We start from the raw sequence: 19,462 nt of genomic DNA, 5'->3' as shown, positions 1-19,462 counted from the left end.
ATTCCAAGGTACTTGTAAGAAGACACTTCCTCTCTCGGATCCAAGTGTTTAAATGTCTAACAGGTACATAAGTAGCCAATTCGGTGGGCACGTGGCTTATCACCACCGCCACTCGGCCTCGCGCAAAGTTGGTCTCTAATTCCTTTGATATCAACTTCAAGGCTGCATTAATGCAACATGTCCCTCCTCTCCGGCCTATTCTTTTTCTTATTATGGCGCCCTCAGCTTGTTTCATTTGCGCTCCTCCTCTATGCTCGCGTCACTCCTTTGCTATTGCAGAGATTCGCTCTCGAACCAGCCCTGGGATAAGTTGGGCTCTGGCTCGCTTGGTGGTTTTTTGGTCGGGGCTTCAGGCGTCTCTCTGCCCTTTCTACAATCTCATTAGTTGCTCGTCCTCTATCCTTCCCACTGCCCATCTGTGTGTTGAAGCCAAGCTAATTTTGGTCCCTTTCGGCCTCCTCAGCTTTGCAGCTCGTTTTGAACCTACTGTTACTCCCAATATGCCCAGACCTCGCCAGAGAATGAGTAGCAGGAGGGGAAGCTCCCGGGGGCAAGCTGTCCACCAGGCCTCCTCCTCCACGATGGATTCCTCGACTTTTTGCTCGGACTTCTACTCGGACAGCTATCCTGCTACCAGGCATGGACGTGGACAAGGTCGTGGGCAGCTTAATACGGCAGCGGGCTCTCTCAATTCTCCTACTAATACAGCTCGACTCCAGTTCCCCTGTACTCATGGTAATCTCTCCTTCATAGCCTCGGTCTCCATTGAGCTTCACGAGGTTACTTCTTGTCAGGTAGCTATTACCCCTGGGGTGATTCCAGAAACGAAGGCGGAAGATAAGCATGGTACCACTCAGATGGATCACAAGCAGAGTCAGGCACCGGGTCCGAGTAAGTGCATTGCAACCCAGGTCATGGATAATCAGGCTGGTCCGAGCGTCCCTACTGGAGGTGGTTATTCAAGCAAAGAGGGCCATCCCTCTGAGGACGAAGACGACTACAATTATGGGTGCCACATCATCGAAGAGAAACCCTCTACCTCTCATGAAGCTTAATCAAGTCTGCGTCCAATGGTTTTTTGGTTTCATTGTGGCTTGAGGGCGCTCATTTTTCACCTATCTTACTGCCATGATATGCTTACCAATTCCCATGCTCAGTCCTTTATTCCAAAATCTAATTGCCAGTTTCCCCTGCATGAGCGGCATTCCTCTAGACTGTATTTTTTGGTCCCGATTTCGGGCACAACTGGTTTTGAGGTCTGACCACAGTTTTGTATTGGGCAGCGCTTCTCTGTTTTCTTGCCTAGGCCTAGTTATCTTGTTTTGGTTGCTGAATTACCTCTGTTCAGTCTTTAGTTCCAAGTACAATAATGGTGTCTTTCTGTTCCTATGTACTAGTCATGGTTATGTTCCTAGCAGTCATTCAGGTTGATCCTCAGCATGTCTTGTTGGTCAGTGTTCAGCTTTGCTATGTGAGCATGCCGCTTTTCTGGGCTAGACTTCTCGAGGCAGTGGCCTCTTTGTAAAATTATTTTGTATCAATATAGGAGTAGACAAATTCAGAAAAAAAAAAAAAAAAAAAAAAAAAAAAAAAAAGGGAAGAAGAAGAAGAAGAAGAAGACACTTCCTCCAATTTACTATTGTCATAAGTGTCCTTCTTGGATTTGATAATCATAACTTTTGTTTTGTTAGTGTTAACAGTCATGTCCATGGTAGAGCAGAAATCTTTAAGAAGTCTAAGTTGCTTATCAAGATCAGATGGGCACCTTGCAAGAAGAACAATATCGTCATCATAGAGAAGAAGGATGATGACTATCCCAGCTAAGATCGTGCCAGCACAACCTGCTTCCTCTAAACAACCTTCTAGCTTGTCGATGTAAATTCCAAATAGGGTAGGGGAGAGGGGGCAACCTTGTTTAACTCTGATATTACACTTAATATCTTTCAACCACCCCTCATTGCTCTTTAACTTGGCAATTACATTCTCGTATAACCTTATAGTGACAGCTCTCAACTCGAAAGGAACCTTTAGCTCTTCTAATCTATTCCATAGGTTATTTCTAGGGACCGTATCGGAAGCCTTTCTAAAGTCCACAAAGCAACAAAAGAGATTGGATTTATCATTGCCGCATTCCTCCACAATGATCCTAAGTGTAACGAGGTTGTCCGTTGTTGAGTGTTGCCTTCTAAAACCCGCTCGGCCTTTAGCCCGCTTACCTTCACTTTCAAGTCATATGCTCAACTTCTTTTCCAAAATAATACCATATAACTTGGCTAAGAGAGGGGCGATCATAATTGTCTGATAATTAGATGGGTTATTTGTATCCCCACTTTTTAAAATATGGATAATGAGGCTCTAAGTGCATGGTTTAGGGAACCCTTGTTTGATCGCTTGATTGAAAAGCTTGTGGATGTGGGGGATGAGGACCCAAGGGAATAATAATCTCAAGGGATTAATATTTTTTTTTTTTCTAAGCAACATTACCTACTTTGTATTAATATTTACAGCGGAAAATTACATGCAGTATGTCTTGCTGCCCCATGGCAGCTGTAGCATAGTCCCCCAACCCATTACATTTCTGAGAAACCCACCTGAAGATACCTAGATTGCTCCCTAAAACCTCCAACAAAAAGACAAAAACCATCTCTGTAAAGCCCTCGCAGGGGCAGAGATTGTCACATAGAACCAGGGCTTGTGGAGATAGCCCAAGCCAAACAAAACTCCATTCCATAACGGAAGAGTGACCCAGAAACAGCAGATGATTCATATGACCGAGAACGACCAACATATAACAGAAAAAAACAAACTAGAACGACTAAAGACAGCAGGAGAGAGAACCGACCACGATCCCACACGCGTCCAGTCTTCATGCATGAGAGCCATCTGGGCTTAGCCCTCTCTCTCGTCATCCCCGGGCTTGCCCTCCCCTGGTTTAGCTTCCCGAATCCACGCCCAGCCATGTCCTTCTGGTAGGCCGTCCATGAAAGCCGGCAGCACAGGTTCGCTCTCCCGCAATTCCGCCTCCCTTGAGCTTGAGGCCTCCCCCACAGGCCTTTTGCCTTTATCCACGAGCCTACACTCTGCCTCCATAGCCTGAGGCAGATTTTCCTCTCGCTCCGGGTGGAGTCTCTCTTCAGTGACCGCGGGGTGCTCCATTGCAGGTGGCCGAGGCATGCCTTCTTCAAATTCGTCCGGTATTCTGGTAAACAACACTGAAATATGAGCATTGATGCCCAGATTTTCTCTGGGATTGCGCAGCGAGAAGATGACAGAGCCGAATGCTGGTAGAGTTTGCTCGCCATTGTTGGACCCTCCAGCTTCCACAACTTGACTCGCCTGCACCTGAGGTGCTCCTCCTCGTCGGTGGCAGTAAATACAACAACAATGGTGGTGTTGGTCAGCTGCAGGCCCGCGAGCGGATCTGGCTCTCCCTGAGCCTCTGCCCCGACGGCATGGCATTCTTTTACGCACCATGTTCCCAAATTCCACTTCCTCAGACGAAGCTTTCTCCCAATTCGGCTCACTATGACAGACAAAAGACTGTAGGCATGAACCAGGGAGGACCAGCAGTCGACCAGTCTCCCCCAATTCCACAAAGACTCCAGAACTCTCAGGACACAGAGCAAGAACACCATCGCTGTGGGCTTCGTCCGCTTCCAAATCAACATATTTAACGACCTCTGCATTCCGTCGGAATGTCCCCGCATTGAATGCGGCCATCCGCCTTCGCTGTGAAACCTGCGCCTTCATTAAGGCTCGAATGCTGCATTGCAGGTCGATGGGAGGTGGCGGCGAGGAGCCTTAATGCTCTCCGTCCGTCGCGTGTCCTGTCGACCGTGGCAAGTGGCCTTACCAGGTCATGCACGGTGGCACCCGCATCCGGGACAGCAGCCTCCTCTTGAATTAAGCTTTCACACTTGTGGAGCTGCTGCCTGTTGGAAATGATGTTTGTGTTGCCTGAGATTAGAGGGGTGCTGGTCTCAACCCCTATGTTGGCCAGGAGGTCTGCAACTTTGTTTCCTTCTCGTCGGGTGTGATTGAAGGAGATAGCCCTTGCATTATCAATCCTGTGCGCAATATCATTTAATCTTGCCTCAAGTCTCCAGCTGGGTGCAATTTTCCTAGCTTGTGAACCATTATGAATACGGGTTACCATGTTTATGAGAATTTGGGAGTCCCCTTCAACTATTAAGGGTAGGAGATTAAGGTTCCAGGCAATTTGAAGGCCCTGCCAGAGCCCCTCCAACTCTGCTGAATTGTTGGTATCCCAGCCTATACTTCCTAGGTAGATTTGAAGAGGGGAGCCCTCATGGTTTCTAATGATGCCTCCAAACCCTGCAGCCCCTGGGTTACCTTTGGAGGCTCCATCGAAGTTCAGCTTGTATGAGTTTTCAGGAGGAGCAATCCAGTGACAGTCTTTTTTATTGCTGCTGCTATGGTGGAGGTTGCTATTTTGGGGATCTTGAGGTATCTGCAGCTGCCAATTTCTCAGAATGTTCTGCTCACTGTCCTCAGTTGGTCTGTCTTCTTTGGTCCAGCTTTGGAGTGCCATGGTTTCTTGAATGTTTCCTTGGATTTTGCCCCATATTATTTCTGGCGTCGATTTTTTGTTCTTGAAGATACGTTGATTTCGTTCCTTCCAAATGTTCCAAAGAACTATCCCTGGGATGATACGCCATAGATGATTGAGAAGAGAGCTTTGATAAGGTTGCTTGGGCCATAACCTTAAGGAAATAATAATATCGTCCTCCATTATGCACTGTCGTTGACATCTGAAGCTGACCCTGTTCCAGAGAAGCTTGGCAAAAGGGCAGGTGTTCAGAAGATGCTGGAGGGTTTCCTCATCCTTTAGACAATTGTGGCAGATCGAGGGGCCATGGAAGTTGCGCTTTCTGAGATTTTCCCAAGTGAGAATCTTTTTGTGCCCTATCAGCCAGAGGAAGTAGGAGATTTTTGGCCAAGGACCAAGTTCCCAAATTTTTTTCCATAGAGGGTCGGGATTAGCGGCGAAGTTACAAAGAGTTTTATAGGCTTCAGCAGTGGTGTAAGTTCCTTTAGGTAGGTATCCCCATCGGAGAATGTCCTCGCCATTGTTCTGTCTTATTCTTCTTTTCCCTAGTTCCTTGTCTAGCTCCTGACATATTCTATCCTCGTCGCTGTTAAGGGTTTGGCTGCTGGTTTTCCATTTCCTGAAACCTTCTTCAAGCTCTGGTTGCCAGTAAGATTGGACCTTTTCCTGAAGTTGTTCCTGCCTCGTCGGTGTCAGTGTGGGGTGTAGAATGTTTGTGAGTTTTGGCATTTGATTCCAGGCATCCGTCCAAAATCTTGCACTGCAACCATTTCTGATTTCCCAGAAGCTATGCTGTTGTATAATGTGATGGTGTTGCTTTGCAGCATTCCATATCAAAGAGCCTTTTTCAGTGGGAGTGAACCTTATGAGTTCCTCTTGGGGTCTATTGTCTGCATATTTCGCTGTCCAAATCGTTCCCCAAAGTTTTTCTGGGTTGGTGAGCCACTGCCACCAGATTTTGGCATTCATGATGGCATTGCTGTGTTCAGGGTCTCTTAGCCCAATTCCTCCTTTGTCCCTGGGCATGCAGACTTTTGTCCATCTGACCAAGGCCCATTTTCGATTGGTGGCCGTGCTGCTCCATAAGAAATTTCTCTGCATGTTTCTGAGACTTTTTAAAACCCATTTTGGTGCAGCCAAAGAAGAAAACAAGTAAAGAGGCATGGCTTGCAGAATTGATTTGATGAGCACCATTCGACTGGCGAGATTGAGCGACCTGTGAGTCCAGAGATTGAGGCGACTTTCAATTTTGTCCAGAAGGGAGCGCCAAGCAGGGTTCTTGATAGCAGATGCAGTGAGGGGGGCTCCTAAATACTTGGAGGGAAGAGAGGCAGAGGAGAAGCCTAAAATGCGGGAGACAGCAGTCTTGACAGACGGGGGGGTGTGGAAAAAAAAGATTTGCGATTTGGAGCAATTGATAGACATGCCAGACGCCAGAGAGAAGTCCTGGAGGAGACCTTTGAGTCGACGAGCTTCTTGAGCCGAGGGGTAACCAAACAGCATAGTGTCATCGACGAATTGCTGATGGGACAGGGCAGGGGAGTTGTGCACAGAGATGCCTTTAATTTTCCTCAGGTTAAGAGCTTGCTTGATGTGCCTTCCAAGCCCCTCGGCCATTAGGACGAAAAGAAAGGGAGAAAGGGGGTCTCCTTGCCGGATACCCCTGGAGGGATTGAACGAGCGGGAAGGAAAGCCGTTGATCAAAATGGAGAAATGAGTGGAGTTAATCATGTTCAGGATCCATCGAATCCACGAAGGACAAAAACCAAAGGCTTTTAGCATATGATGAATATAGTGCCAGTTCAGTTTGTCAAATGCTTTTGAGAGATCTAGCTTAAGGAGCATACCTGCTTGCTTAGAGTTCTTGAGAGAGTGGATAATTTCGTGCGAGAGCAGGATACCGTCCATTATGTGTCTCCCCTCTACGTAGCCTGATTGCTCCTTGGATATTAGTGCTGGCAGAAGCGGTTTGAGCCGATTAGCTATGACCTTTGAAATAACTTTGTAAATGACATTGCAAAGTGCAATGGGACGGAATTTGTCTGGAGTGATGGATTCTGCCTCCTTGGGAATGAGTGCTATGAAGGTAGCATTAAGAGATGGGAGAAGCCATCGTGTTGCTCTGGATTCTTCTACTATTTGCCAGACTTCCTCTTTTAGCATATCCCAGAAGGCATGAAAGAAAGTCGTTGTGAACCCATCGGGACCGGGAGCTTTGCCCTCTTTGAGTTGTTTCATGGCATCATCCACCTCCTCTAAGCTGATGGGGCGCATTAAGTGTTCATTTTGTTCCTCTGTGATAGTTTTTGGAATATTGCTGGTGATTTTATTTATGGCTTGTTGCCTATCTTCACCCTGCTCTTGATGAACTTCTTGGAAGTGATTGAGGAGCTCGTCTTCAATCCCTTCATGCGTTTCTACCTTGTCTCCTGCGCGATTTTGAATGAAGGGGATGTTATTGGTCATTCTCCGTTGTACTGTGGTTCTATGAAAGAATTTGGTATTACGCTCCCCTTCCTTCAACCATCGAACTCTTGACTTTTGCCTCCAATAGATTTCTTCCTGCTTTTCTCTTTCGTTTAATAGGTTGTGAATATGGCGTTCCTTTTCCAACGTTTCCTCCGTGTGTCCCTCTGTGATGATCTGCTGGTGAAGGTTATCCAGGTCCTGTAGTAGCTTTTTCTTGTCCTCGAAGATGTTGCCAAAGGTTTCTTTATTCCATCGTTTCAGATGGCTCTTGAGGAAAGTTAATTTCTTCTGAAATTGGTACATTTTAGCTCCTTCTGGGGGGATGAATGAGGTCCAGATGTTCTTGACAAACGCTTTGAAGTTGGGATGAGTGAGCCAGAATCCCTCAAACTTGAAAGGTTTTTTGGTTGTGTTGCCGGGTCTTCGCCATTGAAGAGCTATTGGCCAATGGTCTGATCCGGAATGAGCCAGAATTGATGCAGAGAAATCCCCTCCGATGTGAACCGCATTGTCCGAAAGGAGGAATCGATCCAGCTTGGAGGCGATTTGATGCTTGCCTGCCCTGCGATTGCTCCAAGTGAAGGTGCCATTGCAGAACGGCATGTCAATGAGGGAGGCCGAGTTTATGAATTCTTTGAATCGACCAACCTCAGGCTCCAATCTACTTCTTCCTCCCATCTTTTCTTCTGTTTTTGTGATCATGTTGAAGTCCCCTGCCGTTATCCAAAGCGGGAAATTCCTACTGTTGCTGAGTACCTCAATAGTGTCCAAAAGCTCTATCTTGCTGCTGGTGTCTTGCGGGAAGTAGACATTTGACAGGTTGCCGTGAATGTTTGTCCCCAAAATGTGAAAGGTGGCCTGAATCAAATGATGCGTCGCTTGAAAGTCAGTAAGGGCGACTGCTTGAGTGTTCCAGGCTATAGCCAAACCGCCTGAGGCTCCACAAGCATCAACCGCTACAGTTCTGCATCCTGGCCAGGCTTTTAAAAAAAAACTGTCTAACATAGTGCTGTTGCATTTAGTCTCCTGGATAAAGCAAATTTGGGGCTTTTCCATCTTTACCAAATTTTTCAACATCCTGAGTTTTCCAGGGCTGTTAAGCCCTCTTATATTCCATGATATAAGTTTCATGATTAACTACTGGTAGAGGGCTTGAAATACTTAGTCAATTTGGCGTAGCGACCAGAATCAACTAAGATTTTCCCAATTTCCATCGTCCTTTGCAAATCTGTCTTTCTTCCTCTTTTTTTTGAGTCTTTGTGTCGCTGAGTACTGTCCCATTGGCTACCTGGCTGAATTCCTAGTTGGTTTTGGTAATAGGCTCGAGAGATGACCAGTTCGAGTTTGTCGAGTTGAAACTCGGGGATGGCGTCATATGCTTTCCTTCTGCATGCGGCCTCCATTTCTAAGAGATCAAGACCGTGCAAGTCTATGCTTTCCGGTTCCTCGTCCATTATCTGCACTTGATTGCTGTCTTCGTTGTCTGGGTCAAGATTCTGGGAAATGTCATTTTTGCCATCCACCTCCATATTGTGGAGTTTATCATCCGAGCTGGTCTGATCCTTTTGCAGAATGATGGGGTTGGATAGGGGGGCGGAGGATTTGGGAGGGGAGAAGGAGGAAAGGGGAGGGGAGGATGAGGAGGGAAGATCTTGAGCGGTCTCCTTACTAGAGGGGGGATCGTCAGAGGATTGACCAAGAATGCCGAAGCTGTTCTTGGTTACTGGGCCATGCGGCTTGCGGGGCTGGGGTTTGGGACCATTAGAGGGCTTTTTGTGCGCACGTTTCCGGCTGGAGACTTTAGTGAAGCCATCCTGAGCTGAGGAGCCTGAGGGATCAGAAGGGTTAGAATGATTGTTCAGAGGGCAGTCCCTGAAGAGATGACCTAGGGCATGACATTTCCTGCATCGGAACGGGACATGCTCGTAGTCGAGGGGCTGGATCCACTCTTCGTCCCGATGAGCAAGCTCAACAGACTCAGGGAGAGGCTCATTAAGGCGAATAAAAACACAAATCCGAGCATAGGAGGTATACTTACGAGATAGGGTTTCCTCCGCGACTTTGATAAATTCGCCGATCCCATTGCCGATTCTTTTGAGGAGCTCCTCCCCCCAGTATTCGTCCGGGAGCGAATACAATCTGATCCAAACAGGAGCCCATGATAAGTCTTCTTTGTCCGGGATGAATTTGGGGATCCAGTCGCGTAAGTATAATCCAGCCGAGTTGAAAAAATAGGGTCCTCCGACTAGAATCCTGTGTTTATCCTCCGTACAATAGAAAATCGCAGTGAAGAATCCTTTCGGCCCTAGTTGTAGCGTTACATCCCCTTTGGGTTTCCATTTAGCAGCTATCCATCCCTTTAGGGCCCGTTCAGTTGGCCAGAAGCCGATGAACTTGCCAATCAGGGCATGGTCCGTCATGAACTGTATTCTATCATCGATCTTGTCTCCAGGCAGCTCGATTCTGGGTCTGACCTTAGCCGCTGGTCGGCAGGTACTAGAGGTGATTTGCGGCTGTTCTCCAGGTATATCGTTTTCTTCTTGCGATGTGCCATTGTTTTCTTTGCGGTTATTGTCATCGTTGAGATCAGATTGAGGGTTTTTCCCTCTGTTCAGGATTTCTTCGTTCACTGATCCGAAGATTACTTGGTGTTCAGAATTTGACTGCGGTGGGGAGGGCTCCGTCGCCCCCCCCTGGGGCTGCTCCATTCTTGTCTCGTATGAGCTTCAGGACAGAAAGCTGCAGCTTGCTCAGAGTCTGAGCCTGAGTGTTCTACTCTGTTGTCGGCGCCGTGTGCAGGTGTTCACAGAACCCTAGCAGAGCCCGTGAGCCGTCAACCTCTCAAGGGATTAATATTAAAAACCCAAGGGAATAATATTAAACCCAAGAGATTAATATTATAAATCCAAAGTATATACATTCTAGGATAAATATTATAAACCCTAAAATAAACATGCTTGACCATGTTTTACTATAATTGATTTTCATTAAAATTATAATTTTATAATTACAATAAAACATAAAATAATAAAAAACCTAAAATTAATTTAATAATAATACAATTTAATATATTATAGAAAATTATAAACATTAAAAAAAAAAAAAAAAAAAAAAAAAACAACAACAACAACAACTTAAAATTAATTTAATAATAATATAATTTAATATATTATAAAAAAATTTAAACCCTTAATAAAAATAAATATATGTCAACATTTAATGATTAAAAATTTTTGTATATAATTTAATATATTAAATAAATAAAAAACAAAAAAAAACTTAAAATTAATTTAATAATAATATAATTTAATATATTATAAAAAATTATAAACCCTTGATAAAAATAAATATTTGTGAACATTTAATGATTAAAAATTTGTGTTATTTATGATATCTTTCATATATACCTAAAATATAATCAAAATTGAAATTTAATATTAAACACCACAACCATCATTATAGTTATAGCTCAACTATCTTTTCCAACCTACATGGAAAACTGACGAGGATTTATATGCTGATATTTGAAAGGTTAACATGCTATCGATAATTAGGCCAATAGGCCTTCCTTTGAAAGAGACTTTCGTCGTCCTTTTGTTTCTGACGTTGACACCTGGCGTCCACATTCAACGGGAAATTGTTCATATGTGTCATGCAATTTCTGTTTATTCTCAGCAATTTCAGAGAACAAGCTCTGCTTTCCACTGACATCTGTGCGCATTTTCAAGATATTCGTCATGGTCTTCATCCTTCAGACGAAATGGTAGGCATTTTTGTTATGGTTTTCGTCCTTCAGCGAAATGGTAAGCATTTCTGTTATGGTCTTCATCCTTCAGGCGGAATGGTAGGCATTTTTGTTATGGGCGCCTAGCGGGGGTCGATATCCCTCGCTTCTGCTATCATTCCCGCCTCTCTATCGCCGGAAATTGTCGTATGTGTCTCGTCGAGGTCGAGAAGAGTCCCAAGCCCGTGGCATCTTGCGCCATGCCTGCGCTTCCTGGTAATTTATTGCTTTCGCCCTTTTCCCTTTGGTTTCCTCCAATCCCCAAGCTATTAAATGCTGCCGGAGGATATGAATTTGAAGGATGCTGATTTTGGGGTTTAAATGTCAGGCATGAAGATAAAGACTGATACTCCGATGGCGAAAAAGGCAAGGGAAGGGGTGATGGAGTTTCTGTTGATGAATCATCCGCTGGATTGTCCAATCTGTGACCAAGGAGGGGAGTGCGATCTGCAGGATCAGTCCATGGGGATCGCGGGCGTTTCGTCGAAACAAAAAGATCCGTGGTGGATAAGAATCTCAGTCCTCTCGTCAAGACTGTCATGACGAGGTGTATTCAGTGTACAAGGTCTGGTATCCCAATCCCATTCCCTGCTGTTCTGAAAGGAAAGAAGTTCGGTAACAACTTTCGACCTTGAAGCCGGCACATGGTCTTCTGACCATGGAACCACGTCTTTGAAAAGAAAATAGAGCTCAAGATTGGGTAATTTACTGAGGCTGGCAGGGAATTACACGGATAAGAGAGGAGCATCGAAGTTCCGAAGCAAATTTTCCAGGAAGTTAGAGTTAGAACAGTGGGTTGTAAGTGCAACGCTAGGCGGCACAATTTCATTTTGCTTGGTGCAAGGTTTATGTCTCAATGTGGCACAAATAAACTGCTTGTTTCATGTACATCACTGTATTAATGGAAGCAATTTTTTTTCCTCAAACACACGCATTTTGTCCCAAACGAGTTCTTACACACCCGCCACACTCTTCCTTGCCTTCCATCATCTTCTCCAGCACAAGAAGAAAAAGAATAAATGCAGATTTTTCTCAATGCAAGGTCATTGTTTCTTCACAGTGGTCTATTGGAGGGCCTCCCAGAATATTACATTCTCGATTCTCTGCACTCCGACCTTGTTGCCCCGGACACCCATTAACGACAGCAACAGCGACAACCGAAGAAGAAAAGTATTATGAAGTTGAGGTTGAAGATGCAGAGGACGAATCAGATTCTGATGTTGGGGGAGATAAAGACAACCAACAAGTAAAGGGCAAGGGATTGAGGTGGGATGATGTAGACGACAATGGATTGGATAAGGCGCAAAAAAGGCTCATAGAAGCTCTGCCTCCAAAGTTTTCTGGAAGGAGCAAGGCCTTGATGAAACATATAATTTGTTTATTAGAAGAGGATGATCCATCTGAATTAATCATGAATTGGATGAGAATAATGAAGCCCAAAAGAGTAGATTGGCTTGCAGTCCTCAAACAGATGGAGGAACAGAACCTCAACCATCCCCTCTTCTTCAAGGTCAGTGGCTTTTCAATTATTATAGATGTGCTTCATAAATATAGATGGACTGAGTAAATTATTAACCAAGTTGATATGTATGACATTTTCTTCTCAGTCCACTAATGCCTTTACTGCTCTGCAATTTATGCCATACGAAGCTTCTTGGCAGTGTTATCAGACTCTTCACAGTCCAAGTGGAGTCGGGAGTTTAACTATGTTTTAAGAGGAAACAGAGTCTAATCAGCTGAATCTGAATCAATCCCGACTTATTCTTTAAAGTTTAACTCATAAATATCACCCAAACTCACTGTTACCACTCAAATTATCACCTAGGAGGAAAAGTCCTAACCTCAATGGGAGAGCCTAGACGCATAATAGCCAAGCCACTTACTGTCACCTTGGTGGCCTTGCCCGACCAAGGAGACTACCTATCCCAGGGGGAATCCGCATGATCAATTTAAACTTAGATTGTTGGGAGAGAAATTGGAAATACTAGCATGAATTGACTACTCTTATGCTTAACTCAATCAAATCGATTCATTCGTCAAAGATGTGAGAATTTGCAAGTAAATTGTTGAATTAATCCCAAAAGGAGAAGTGAATGTCACATTATCCTTTTTATGCTATTACTAATGTTGAGATCAAGTGTGAAATACCCCGAAGTGAATGCTTAAATGGTTACAAACAAGTAGATTAATGTTGAGAACAAGTGTGAAGTAATCCCAAAGTGATGCTTAAATGATTACAAAATGTAGATTAATGTTGAGAACAAGTGTGAAGCATCCCAAGTGATGCTTAATTTGTTACAAAATTAGATTGATTCGAGTCACAAGGTAATGCTGAATCTAAAACCCCTGTTTAGATAGAGACCATTCACGTATGGAAATTGCAACAAGTAATCCATAAAGTCCAATTTTAAATACCATTCAAAAATTGCAACTGAAGACCATAAGCATAATGTTATTCAGATTTTGTGATAAATCATTTTTGCTTCACGTATTACTCCTTAAGAGAGTGATCTTATTCACAAAAATGCAGCGAATTTGAGTCATATCCAATATCTCTAGAACCAGTGGGTATTGACACGCTCAAATAGCGCTTATCAAAGTGTTAGGTTGTAAGCAGTTGTGGTTATCAATTTGAAACGTTGTCTTAGTACGTGTGTATGATCACAATATAAGCAATGAGATAATATTTCAAAGTATGGCATATATCAGTGTTATCATAAGAAATAGTGATTGCAAATGAATGAAAACAAAAAAATCTAAAATGCTATACAAATAATTCCAAGTGAAGTATTACTCTCTTGATTCTGCCTTAAACTGAATCTGCCCTTAAATAGTATAGCCTTAAGAAAATATTCCAACCATTAAACTGTCGACTGAAAATTTTGAATGAAGTCATTTGGCCCACTCCTTGTAATTCGTCTCAAAGTAAAAACATCCATTCCTTTTTTAGCAATATTAAATCGGATCTGATATAATCGTTGCAAGTGCAAGTGCTGTGATATGCTAAAGCAAGGTCTAGAATTATTGCCAGTATTTAAGATATTTTCCATTAGCAAAACCTAAACCCTAACGTCCTCTTATTGGAGCAAGACTGACCTTCTTCAAAGCTTATATCAGTTGGAAAAACAATGGCAATCCTTGCAAAAAACCTTGTCATCGATAAAAGAGAAACATAGAGCGAAAACCTCACATTGAATTTGCCCCTTAATTGCATTCTCCCAAATGTTTTTCAACTAAGCTTGTAGAGGAACTGCCACAACTCCAACCGTGACTTTAGCAAGTGAATCCTCTTTTCTATTTATAACATTCAAATTAAAACCTGATTAATAAAATAATATTTCGTTACAAAAGACCCTGGTATCCTCCTTTTTTCCCTTTGAGTGAATAAAATAGGCCCACAATGCCACTTGTCATCTCCATAAGGAAAGAGCTAGCCTCTAAATCTATAGAGAAGACCTCAACATTGTGTCCTTATCCCAAAACACCTCAAAAGGTGACATATGCCTTTAAATATGTGACAATGGATTAAATAATGTGTCCTCTTTAGTTGGTGGTTTCTGCACTCATATAAGCTATATTCTCTTCTGGAAACTTTCCAGTTTTGTCCCTCAACATTCTCGTAGATGTTTTCTTCCAAATTGTAGGATGTAATTTCAGGTGTAATTTCCAGCATTATTTCTCAGTGTGCCCATAAATCAACACTGCAATGATTGCAGTGATTCCTGGTGTTGTCTTTTGATTCACTGAGCAGTGGTGAAAGTCCTATTTCTGTTCGTTTGCTTAGGATATTTTTTATGTTAGGTACCTTTCTTTGGTTTTCCATTTCCCCACTTACTGCTGGTTTTCTGTTCTTGTACTCAATAAATAGAGCCTTCTTACCAGCATCATTGAGGTTCTTTACTTCAAATGGGGTAAATTCCTTTCTGATGTAGCCATGTAGTTCTCCTCAATTTTTTATCAACGTTTGAGGAACTTCTACTTTGAGATTTAGCAAGATTGCTGATTTCTTATATTCAGTGGTGTAGTCCTGAACAATTTTTCTTGTGTTTGTGAAAATATCACAATTCAATGGATCTTCTTGATATCCAATATCATAGAACTGATCCTTCAACACTATTTTAAATGTCTCCCATGATACTATCGAGGGTCTCCTTTGGTGCTTCAAAGATTGCATATAGCTGTCTCACCTTAAAGCATGGTGGAAGATAACGAGGAAGTCCTCAAATTCAGAAGGTTTCAGGCTGTTTACCCTTAGTATCCTCTTGATGAGAATTTCCTTCTTTCTTGAAATTTACTGAGCATTCCTCTTTCTTTGTCATTAGATGGGTCATCATTTTTGTTAACATACCAATATTTGTTTTTAACCGACTAAGGATGATCTTTGGTTCTTCTCTTTCTTCTTGGTATTGTTTGTCAATATGAAAGACCAAATACACAATGCATGGGAGATGTAAAATATGATCTTTATATCAAATGGGGCCATTGCATACAATGAGGCAGATCTCCTTTTATATTACTGGTTATTTGTTGTACAACTAATTTCCCTAATCACGTTATTTACAAGTGAATTTGAATTAATCTTACCAAAATGCTTAGCTCCTTGAAGTTTATCTATTATGTCATCAATGCATGGCAATGGATATCAGTTTTTAAGGGTATGGATCAACAATTGTCAACACTTTTAACTGCTTTGAAGTTTTACTCTGCTCCGTTGGATCAGGTGACACACTTTTAACCGTTGATTTGAAGTGTGACTGCTTTTTCCAAATATCAGTTGAGTTGCCTTACTGCTTTTTCCCATTCTTTTATGTCACTATTGAAGATATTTTTACTGCTTTTTCCCTGCCAGTTGTTGTTGCTGTTCTTCTTCCCTGGCTTTTGGCAAGCACTGTTCTTTTGTGCAGAGAAAGGCTGGTTGATGAAGCTCTTCGCATTCTGCACTCGATGGACTTCAGTAGAGAAATCCCTGTGGATACCCAAATCTACCATATACTCCTGGATTGCTGCACTGTCCAGAAATTATTGGAAGAAGGCAAGCAGGTCCACGCCCACATGAGAATCACAGGGGCTCATCAGAATCCCTACTTGGCTGCCAAGCTTGTTTATCTTTATTCTGCCTGTGGAAGCATTGTCGATGCGCGGGCGGCATTCGATGAAGCCTCTGAGCGGACTATGTTTATGTGGAATGCTTTGCTCAGAGCTTATGTTAAGAATGGGTTCTGTGAAACCGAGGCTATGGAGATTTATAATCAGATGAAGTTATCTGGCACGGAGCTCGATAATTTTACGTTCTCAATCATGCTGAAGGCATGCGGAAGCTTAATGGACCTGCAACAGGGGATGGAGATTCATGGGCAGGTTATCAAGACCGGTTATGAGCTTGATGTCTTTGTGGGAGGTGTGCTTGTGGATATGTATTGCAGGTGTCGTTCTGTGGAGGATGCAAACCAAGTGTTTGAGGAAATGCGCCATCGAGATGTGGTCACATGGACAGCTATGATTGCTGGACTTGTGCATAATGGGTTTCATGGCGAAGCATTGGAATGTTTCCGGCAGATACATGTGGAGGAACACAAGAATGTTTCACTAAGAATCAGTGCTTCGATTTGGGCCCCGGGGATATCTCTATACTCCTGCGCCTGATGTGCACAGGGTGCAGTATTTCACGGATACTGAGTTTTTCATCAGATGGGATGGGCATTGGGATATATTTCTGGACGAGGATTTGCCCACAACAGCCGATCACATTAAGGCGAATGCAGAGGAATTCAAATAGGTGTTTTTGCGTGTGCGTACAAGCTCATATGCAGGTGCAAGCAATAAGTTAATTTCGTGGTACTATGCTGTTTAAAGTTTCTGTAGTTTATTGTCTAGGGATGGATTCTGTATGCTATTTCCTGAAATTATGTTCAGGGCTTTTATATATATAATAATTAAACTATGTATTCAAAGTTTGCCTAATACCCTTTGTGATGTAAATAAATTTCAATGAACATCAAACTATTCTCATAATTTGCATGGATTCTCGCAACATATCATCGGCAGGTTTTTTTCCCTTCAATTTTGTGATTCGTTCCTTCTGGTCGAGGAAGGTTCCAGACCTTCACGTCTTACCTGAGCTCAAAAAGATAGAACAATATCAAAGGTCAATGAGCAAGTAATTCAAATGACAAGTATAAGAGCGATACAGTGCACTATTGCAAGTAAGATGGAATGTTCACAAATCAATGGGAGAGCCTAGACGCATTATAGGCAAGCCACTGTCGTCAACACTTTCATTCTCGTTGAGACATCTGGCATGGTTTCCTACTCGACCTCTGGGTATAGTCCTGCTTGACATCTGTGCACAGATTTTACGTCACCTTATAATATTTATTATTTTGAACCAAAATACAATTCTTTCAATTTAACATTTCTATCGGCCTCTCTTTGCACCTTTTGGGGCAATTGCTAGTTTAATAATCACATTGTCTTCGAGTAGACTTTTTCCTTATTTTGAAAGTGACGTGGCTTATAAAAATCCATTCATGTACGTCGTGATCTCCCATTTAAAATTGCATACGTTCTGCTATGTAAAGGGAGGTCGTCTACGTATGTCATGCGGTTTTTGAAAAAGGAGGTCCGCTCTATATCTTTGTCTTTATTACGTGTGTAGCTAGTTTTATGGGGTAAAATTAAAATTTTCAATTTTTTATTATATATATATAAATGTAATTATATATATTAAATGGTTGATAAATTAATAGTTAAATATTTATTTAACGTTTTAGAAAATTTATGTGTTTTCCTTTTTTATATAAAAAAATTATTACTTAATATTTTTTTTTATTTGAAATCAAATCATGGTAAATTAAGTAGCATATTTTGTGGTTGGTAAACTTGGTTAAGTATTGGTCTTGATTATGGGGCCTCGCACAAAGAAAATTAAAGAGATTCGAGTCCATGATCAACAACAACTAGCAACAATATCAAAGAACTTCATGTTTGCTTATGGACATCTTGAACTAACCCTTGGAGCTTAAAATAGGTGTAGTCTAAATAATAGATGAAGTGACCCATTTTCCAAACATTTTTTTCTAATCAATTTTGTTCAAAACCTGGTACTGATTTTTAAAAATCATAAGTTTAAGTTGTTTATTTTACAAATATCGAGTCCCCTGCTTGGGGTGATGGACACGAGTAATATCACACAAGCCTTGGGCATTAATACCCCTCCCATGAGGCAGATATGATATGGAGATGTGTTAGGAAAGTAGGGTCTGGAGCCCTGTAAGAGAACCTTCTCGATGTAATTGTGGTTATAATATCATCAGTAATGACATTTGCATGCAATTTTTGGACTTCTGAGATGAGAGGTTGGTCGGTAGATAGATTTGTCTATGCAGGGATTACAGGGGGCCTCTTTGGAGAGCCAAGCCTATTTCTATTTCAGTGGGAGAGCTCTTGCATGGGTGAAAGACTGTTCTCTGGAGGTGTATGGTCACTCTTAGTTACTCAGATTGAAATATGGGACCTAGGTTCAAAGCGCTATCTGAAATTAGTTCTCATAAAACTTCAACAAGGATCTCTACTTGGAAGTTGGGTCTCTTAGCGCAAAGGGTGACGTAGCGGAGGTTCACACGTTTTACCAGGTAACCCAATTCCTCTCGTCATCTATAGCGGTAGGCTTTTGGTATGCTCAGTCAGTGTGGTCTAATTGGTAGTCAAGGTGGGCAGTAAAGGGGCCATTCTTATTTGGTGGGTGGCCCTCGAAGGCGTACTTTCTCTTCTTATTGAGTTACTGTCTTGGGTGGCTATGTAGCTCCCTTTTCTCAGTGGCGAGTTGCATGTTGGTGTCCTTCACAACTACTAAGGGTCGGAGGAGCCTTGGTCGTAAATTTGTGGGTCACCTTATGAGGCATGGCCTCGTGGAGGATTGGTGGTGTTTCTATGTGGAGACCTTATTTGGAGCTATGCGCTGATTGTATTCTGCTTTTTGTGAGAGGAGTAGGTATTGAAGTTTTCGACCTTGGATAATTCAAGTGTTGGACGTAGTTCTTGGTGTTGCCCTGAAGAGAGGAGAGGGGGTCAACTCCAGCCATCTATTTGTCTTGCAGAACTGGTGTGGGGAGGTAGACCACTTCCTACTTGTGAAGGGGGTGTACACATAGGTCAAGAGAGTGGTCTGGGTTGTTGTGGGTTAGTTACTTGACTTAGGGCCACATAGTTCTCTACAAGGCCTCTCTATGCAGTGCCAAGAGGAAGGCCACAGTGAGGTGGGGGCCAAAGAGGGTAAGGAGATGGACTTCAAGTGGTTCCACCCATGGAATAAATAAAATTAGATCAACCACTAAGTGATTCCCCCAATTGAGTGGACTTGCCACCCCCGTTTCACTCCCTTGAAGCTCAAATTCATTTAGTTCAAGTGACAATTGATCAATAGGGAGAAAATCACCAAAATGAACAGAATGAAGTCATCAATTTCCTCAATGATATTCAACATAACCAATGGCATATCCTTGACCATCAGGATTCCCTTTGCAGAGGCCATAAGAGGCTTGAGGATAGGATGGACAACTTCGAGGGACGCATGGCACACATGGAATCACATGTTCGTGACGCTTTCCACCGCCCTGGTGAGGGTGGTAATGTTGCTGAAG

General features: G+C 42.7%; 1 protein-coding gene across 1 annotated transcript; it reads left to right on the top strand.

Annotated features, from left to right (window-relative positions):
* Nucleotides 1-10,920: 10,920 nt before the first annotated feature.
* Nucleotides 10,921-12,055, top strand: LOC149182779 (NADH dehydrogenase [ubiquinone] iron-sulfur protein 1, mitochondrial-like). Its single transcript, XM_089418626.1, has 2 exons — nucleotides 10,921-11,039; nucleotides 11,152-12,055. The coding sequence occupies exons 1-2, from the start codon at nucleotides 10,973-10,975 to the stop codon at nucleotides 11,364-11,366; spliced, it is 282 nt and encodes a 93-aa protein (XP_089274752.1). The 5' UTR covers nucleotides 10,921-10,972; the 3' UTR covers nucleotides 11,367-12,055.
* The last annotated feature ends 7,407 nt before the right edge of the window (nucleotides 12,056-19,462 follow it).

This window comes from Pinus tabuliformis, chromosome 3_2 (genome assembly GCF_031772625.1).
Source record: "Pinus tabuliformis cultivar Carrire ecotype Pingquan chromosome 3_2, CPIR1, whole genome shotgun sequence".
Lineage (NCBI taxonomy): Eukaryota > Viridiplantae > Streptophyta > Pinopsida > Pinales > Pinaceae > Pinus > Pinus tabuliformis.
The sequence above is the reverse complement of the archived record's forward strand: the minus strand, read 5'-3'. Positions and strand labels throughout refer to the sequence as shown.